The following is a 7344-nucleotide window of genomic DNA, read 5'->3' on the forward strand; positions in this document are numbered from 1 at the left end:
ATGTGCCGAGGAAGCGGCCCAGGCATGGCAAGACGCCTGTGCTGGGCGGCCCATGCCCATTTAAATTCGTGTTGGGCTATGCCTATGCCGAGCTAAAATTCCGGGTCGTGGGCCAGCCCACGGGCCTCGGGCTGGTTGACCAAGTATAGCAGTGCCCCTACCTCTCATATTCCATCAGAACAAACTTGGAGAGGTAAGTGGTGAGAAATTAAATCTTCTTGGCCTCCCAACAACCTAGCTATCAATAGTCCATCTGGTCAAAGGGACATTTAAGAGGTAAGAGGTGATGAAGCCAAGTCAAAGGGACATTAAACGCAGAGTTTTGTGCTAAACTTTGCACACTTTCACGTTGTGTAATTTTATAAAACTTTCTACATATCATACAAATACATGTAGATATACATTTACATTTTATGAAACTTTCTAAAGGATGTGGCCAGCACGCAAACTAAATTCGTTTTAACCATGGTACGGTGGGCGCGTCATTTTGAATCATCGATCACTTGTTCTGCGCAAGAGGCGGGATGCTCTGCTCGTTCCTGAAGTAGTCGTCAGGGTCAATCTCACCCTTGGCCATCGCGAGCCTCTTGTAGTTGTCCTTGAAGTACTTGTGGCCCCAGACCATGCCGGCCTGGTAGCTGCTGACGTTGCCCACAACGACGTTCTCGCCGAGGTCAAGGTCTCTGTAGTTGAAGTAGGCCTCCCTCGGGCTGGAGCTCACGTACGGCGCCATGAACGCGTAGAAGTCCCTGATCCACTTGGTCTGCACCGCCCCGTCCCCGGCGGCCATGGACCAGAAGTTCATGTACTGGATGTTGTACAGCACGCCGGCACGGTGCGGGTACGACGTCGCCGACTCCGGCACAGCGCTGATCGCCGCGCCGTACGGGTCCAGGATCATGAGCCCCGCGTTGGGCTGCGCGAGCTTGGCGAAGATGGTGGCCCACGCGTCGCGGGGGATTGCTCGCCGGACGTAGTCCGACGTCGCCTTGTACCCGCTGGCGAAGACGGACGCCGAGGTGGTCCGGTTGAGGAGGTCCTCCACTGTGGAGCCGCTGCCGAGGTAGATGTAGGGGACCGACTGGATCCAGGTCATCTCCCTGCAGTGGCTGCGGTTGAACCCCAGCTCCGGGAAGCGGCTGCTCATCACCGGCAGCAGCGCGTCGCACGTGCCGAGGAACAGGGACTGGAAGTTGGCCGTCTGCTGCTGGACGACGACCCTGATTATGAGGTCGTCCGGCAGCGCCGGCGCGACCAGCTGCCACCGCGTGACGACGTCCACGGCGCCCTGGGCGGCGGTCACCGGCAGGTTGAACACCGTGACCGTCGCCGGGACGGGCACGAGGCGCACCTGCCACGACAGCACGACGCCGAAGCTCCCGCCGCCGCCGCCGCGGATGGCCCAGAAGACGTCGCTCCCCATGGTGCTCTTGCTCAGGAGCCTCCCCCTGGCGTCCACCAGAACGGCGTCGATGACGTTGTCGATGGCCATGCCGTACTTGCGCAGCAGCATGCCGAAGCCGCCGCCGCTGAAGTGGCCCCCCACGCCGACGGTCGGGCACAGGCCCGCCGGGAACCCCAGCCGCCCGCTCGCCTTGCCGACAGCGTAGTAGAGCTCGCCGAGCGTCGCGCCGGAGTCCACCCACGCGGTGGACGCCTGCGGGTCGACGCGCACGTCGCGGAGGCTGGACAGGTCGAGCACCGCGAACGTCTCGTTGCGCACGGCCCGGTACGAGAGGCCCTCGTAGTCGTGGCCGCCGCTGCGCACGCGGAGGCGCACCCCGCTCCGGCGGCCGCAGGCCACGGCGGCCTGCACGTGGGAGGCGTTCGTGGGCGTGACGATGTAGAGCGGGCGCACCGTGGCGGGCGTGAAGAACTTGGGGTTCCGGATGGAGGACTTGAGCAGCGGCGTGAACGACGGCGAGCTCGGCGTGAACACGAGCTGGCTGGGGATGCTCGCCGAGAGGCATTGGAGGAAGCCGTCGGACGACGAGGCTTGGGAGGCGTAGCAGCAGAACAAGCAGGCGAAGATGATGAGCACCGCCGGCGGCGGTAGGCTGCTTCTGGCCATGGCCATCTCGCTCTTTTGCTTTCTTGCAGACTTGGCCGCAGCAGTTGTTGTGCTTGCATGGCACCGTGCCACCGTGCTCGATCGACCGTTTATATAGCCGACAAGTGGCGGCTTCTGCACACGTGCGAAATTGTTCTACATCATCTGAAACGGGCATGCCAATGCCATGTAGTCTACACGCCACTCCAGCTGGATGATGAGCAGAAAAGTCATGGTCAACTGTCTAATCGCTATCCATCGGGCGACGGTTTAATTGGGCGCGGGTAAAAGTCCTGAACGCTTTTAAAAACCTGACAACCGAATCTACGTTTGTCACATCTTGGCGACTGTATCTATCTGAAGACTAGACGACTAGGCAAGGTTTGATTTTGAATGTATGTGAATATGAGACGATTTTGCTGGTTTTGTGAGATACCCAGTGCTACTACATGTAAACCGCTAGCTGATGGCAAGTCTCACTCTCTTTCTATGGAAGATAAACATGGGTGATACGGTGGGTGAGGTCAACTCAGCTGTCTAGAAGATGTATTATATATACTATATATACAGGATTTTATCTGACGTGGAGGACAGAGAAGCATGTCGTCTAGTAATAATCGCAGATAATATTTCTTCTGTTGTAAAGATGTTATCCGGTGTTTGTGAACACGTCATTCAATCATTAGGTTTCATTATACTACTGTATATATAAAGGCTTTTGTACCGACGGAACAATATTACACAGACGTACTCCCTCCGTCCCAAAATAAATACATTTCTAGTTTCTAGAGTTCAAAATTTATCTCAAAATAAATACACATATATGAATAGGGCAACCTAACTTTAGTTGTCTCAGTCTACTTTCTTTTCTCCCAAGGTGCAATGATAGCATCTTTATAAGGGTATATATGTAATTTCTCAGTAGTATTGATCTTCGTACCCAAATTCTAGAAGTGCATTTATTTTGGATCGGAGGGGTATATACTGATGGAATCACTATCACTGTACAGTCGTTTGTTGGACTTTTTGCGTTGCCGACTGCCGCGCGAGCAAAACTTCCGTGCAAGGAGGATCATGAGAGCATAGCTATATTAGGATGGTCGCACAAAACTGCTAGAGCTTGGAAAAAAAATTATAGTCTAGTTGGAATAATGGGCAATCCTGAAAAAGTCAGAGCACAAAAGGCTGGCTACAACGCGTTGTTTATGAAGGATCCGGCATCCTGATCTGATCTCAATCACTTACCATATGCTGACGTGGTTATGTGTTGTTAGTGACGTGGCCCCTTTATTAAGCGAAAATGCCAATAGCTACCTTGTCAAATTACGGGCATGTTCGGTTAGAGTTAAAACTACAAGCGAAAATTAAATGACATATGCTCTGAGGGGATATGAATGATCCTCGAGGAGTTTTGTGTGCATGGAAACTAATTTTAATGAGCTCTCAACATCTTCATTTCAGATAACCCCATGCACACAAAATCAATCCGAGGATGATTCCCTACAAGCTCTCCTAGAATTAGTCTAGGAGCTGCTGCTCTGTCAAACAAATTTTAAGAGCATCTTCAAAAAAGTAATCATTTTTAACTCTCTATTTGGCTCTCTATTTAACTCTCTAGACATATTCCTCTCTAGATTGAGAGGCTTACTCCAGCAGCCTCTCTATTTCCCACTATGCAAATCCTAACAGTGGCGGTTTCTTGCGCAAAGGACGGTAACAAGATTTGGGGGCTCGCAATGTGGCCCTTGCCATGGCCGGCGGCGAGGCAAGCCAAAATCCAGCGACAGCGAGGCTCGACGGTGAGGCTCAGCGGCTGTGAGGGAGCCGAGGTGGTAGGCTCAGAGGAGGCATGAGGATGGGTGATAGAAGCGGCCGCCACGGGGCACCTAGAGGTCGGTGAAGGCGGTGAGGATGAGCGGTTGGTGGTGCGGCAAGTTGAGCGCCAGGAACTGGTGCAGCATCGCGTTCAGGTCCTCCCACGCGTACCCTTATCCGTCATCATCGCCTCGTGGAAGTTCTCATACGGCGCTCGGCCCTCCTCCTCCTCTCCCGGCGTCGCAGCCCTCCTCCCCTGCCCCGCTCTCCTACTCCTGCTGCTCCTCCTCCGCCGACGCTGTCGCCTCGCGCGGTCAACGTCGTGAACCCCATCGTTGTCGTAGATCGCGCTGGTGTTGATGGCATACATCGTGGAGCCGTGGTCGGCGGCGGAGGAGGCCTAGGTGGTTGTAGTGGCGGAGACGGACGGCGTGAAGGTCGTCGTGGTGGCGGCGCCCGACGACGAGCACCCGACGCCGCGTGCGAAGAAGATTTGGCCTTGCCGCCAAGGGTGCCTCACGCGTGGAACTTGAGCGCGGAAGATGACCGAACCCAGCTGCCTCTCCCCGCGGCAGTTGCACCTGACGTCCACCATGGATTTGACGCGGGAGCAGCGGGAGTTGCACGGGAAGTGGGAGCATGCATGCGAGGGATCAGATGGCGAGCCGCTAGCGCTCAGAAAAAAAAAGAGGGGGAGGGGGAGAGATGGTGAGCCTCGTAGCGAGGGGGGTAAAAAGAAGAGTCTGTTGGAATAGGTTTTTACTGCACTCTATCCAAATTTTACTAGCCAAATCAATATACCTAAACTTCTGGAGTTGCTCTAAGAAAGACTTTTCTTTAAATAGAAGACATATGGCTTGTGAACAACACCCTATAGAGCAACTTCATTAACCAAAACCACGCACGGCGTTCAGACTAGGTGCGTGTGATGGGCGGGTTCGCGCTCCGGTGTCGAACGAGCACTGGTTCGGAGCTGCCATCTATATGAGCTCCTAGAGTGCCTTCTTCGGGGCTTCTTTTTCTAACGCGCGCGACTAGCAGCGCTGCCATCGCTTTTTTTGGGGTTATGAGGTTAATTGATACATAACTCTCGTTTTTTTTTGGGCTTGCAAACGTCAACTGGTCTCGATCTTCATTTTAGCTAGTGACGGAGAAACATGGCACTGTCACTAAAACTGTGGCACCCATACGGTGTCTAGATTGTTGGACTTCGTATATGGCGGCGATGATAGGAGAGTACTGAGAACGAAGCCTGGAATGGTTTGCACCAAAGAACGGTATAGCATGCATAAAACTTGGACCGGAGCATGTGTAATCGTTGAAACAACGGATAATCTTGTTAAAATCAGTGCAGATTCTGTTCTAACAACGCTGTCAACAATTTAATATAATGCCCTCTGTTTTTTTTGTTTTTTTTAATAAAAGGCAGGAGCAATGCCGCATCATATAAGAAGAAGAAGCATTCGTATATAACGCGCCGAAGTGAACACCACCACCACATAAACAACGCACGCAAACAACACACCCAACAAAACACTACACCACCACAAACTGGGAGAGGAAGCGAAAGGAACCGCCGCGAACTGCGCCGTCGTCGCCAAAAGCCGTGGCCCGCTGCAAGCCTGAGCGGCACCTCGAACTCCTCCACCATGAGAGATCACCCTCAAGCCACACACACGATCGTCGATCCCCCTGTCCCAGAGGAGCATTAGTAGAACACCCCGTCGCAGCGCCGATGAAAATCACTGATCCTGGCCACTCTGTGTGGGGGCCTCGCCTCTCCCACCGCCTCACTTCTCTGCCAAGGACTCAGGTAAAAGAAACTGCTATGGGAGCGACACCTCCGCCCAGCCGACACCGGGGTCACCACAGCACCAAGCGTACCAACTCAAGACCTCCAGCACCCATGGGCCCTCTGCACCTCCCTGCCAACACAAACCAAGCGCACCTCCACTGCCGCTGCGCGCGAGCAACACAACCAACCAATCATCGCCACTACCTAACCAAGGCGGGCCTCAGATGCGGCGCCTCCAAGGAGGGCACGACGCCAATGGCGCCGCCATCGCACATCCAGAGATGGACAGAGTTCTCACCCTCGAGAGCCCCATGCAGCAAGGGGCATGGTGCCTCAAAATGGTGCCCCAGCAGGAAGAACGACGCCACAAGGGCGCCGCCACCATCGCCACTGACAAAGGCGTCAGTGAAGGCTTTCGCCCGACTCAGCACCATACCTGCCACACGTTCTTGGTCAAGCCAGTAGCCCACTCCTCCTCGCCTACGCATCGCCTCCACCAGAAAAAGCCCGGCCCAGCCCGAAACACCACCACGGCGCCACCAGCAAGCGCCAGCCAGCCCCCCAACCCCACCACCAAGGTGGCGCCGAGCCAGCATCACCGTCGAGAAGCACCAACCGCCTCACCTCAAATCCCGTCGCCCGAGCGCTGGCCCCAGCCAGCCACTGTCGCAGCCGGCCACGGTCACGGCCGGCCTCGGCCGGCCACGGCCGCACCACGGCCCGCAGCCACCACCAACCGCCACCCTGCGCCCCGCACCGGCCGCCGCCGCCACCGATCCACGGCAGCCCCAGCCTCAGCCGGCGCCGCCCGTGCTTGCTGAAGCCGCCGTCGCCGCCACCCTGCGCCGACCGCCGCCCTCCCCACCCACCGACGCGCGCCCCAGCCGCACTGCCCCCCGGATCCGGCGAGGGCGGTGCCAGACCTGAGGCCCAGAGTCTCCGCCACTGTGGAGGCGGCCCGCGGCGACGAGCCGAGATGCTGGCGAGGTCCCGCCGCCTGCACGAGATCCCGCGCACCACCAGGGGGAAGCCTCGCCGCCTCCCTCCTCGAGTCCTGCAGGGACTTCCGACGACCCCTCCGACAACAGCGAGGTGGAGGAGGAAGGGAGGAGAGGGGAGCGGCGGCCCTAGGGTTAGCCGTTGGAGCCGCCTGCGGGGTGGCAGCCCGAGCGGAAGTCCGATTGCAAGGTTTCTTGCCCCTCTGTTTTGTTTTTTGTTTTATCGGGCCTCTTTTGATTTTATATTGCGCCCGTCAACGAGCAGAAGCCAAACGGCTGAATACAACTCTTTGCCATGGACCACCATCTGCATCCCGGACCGAACGAATGCTCCTCGCACGTCGACGTGTTGGTGACATCGCCCTACTTCTGAATCCTGACTACACAAGCAACCATCTGCATCGAGCGTACAGAACTAGCCAGGCTAGCCGAACGCAGCACGAGTACAGCATTAGGGTAAACGCTATGAAATCAAGCACCTCTGACTCTGACGAATCAATCGTAGACTCAGAACTGGCGATCGAAGGTGACCTAGCGTGCCCACATAATAGTACCAATTCAGGTTTGCATCTGGATTACTGTAACCTATTTACTTCATTTTTCCAGTTGTTGGAAGAGATCGATGCAAGATAAGCATATAAATTCATGCATGCTCACATGTAGATCGAACAAGATAAGGTAGAGCG

General features: G+C 55.7%; 1 protein-coding gene across 1 annotated transcript; it reads right to left on the bottom strand.

Annotated features, from left to right (window-relative positions):
* Positions 1-320: 320 nt before the first annotated feature.
* LOC120671350 (berberine bridge enzyme-like Cyn d 4) lies at positions 321-2127 on the bottom strand. The gene has a single exon (XM_039951647.1). It carries the CDS (start codon positions 2075-2077, stop codon positions 500-502), a length of 1578 nt encoding a protein of 525 aa, XP_039807581.1. The 5' UTR covers positions 2078-2127; the 3' UTR covers positions 321-499.
* Between the last annotated feature and the right edge of the window lie 5217 nt (positions 2128-7344).

Source organism: Panicum virgatum, chromosome 4N (genome assembly GCF_016808335.1).
Source record: "Panicum virgatum strain AP13 chromosome 4N, P.virgatum_v5, whole genome shotgun sequence".
NCBI lineage: Eukaryota > Viridiplantae > Streptophyta > Magnoliopsida > Poales > Poaceae > Panicum > Panicum virgatum.

Bases quoted from the DNA above. Each gene is read 5' to 3' on its own strand.
- LOC120671350 (XM_039951647.1), bottom strand. From the start codon at position 2,077: ATGGCCATGGCCAGAAGCAGCCTACCGCCGCCGGCGGTGCTCATCATC.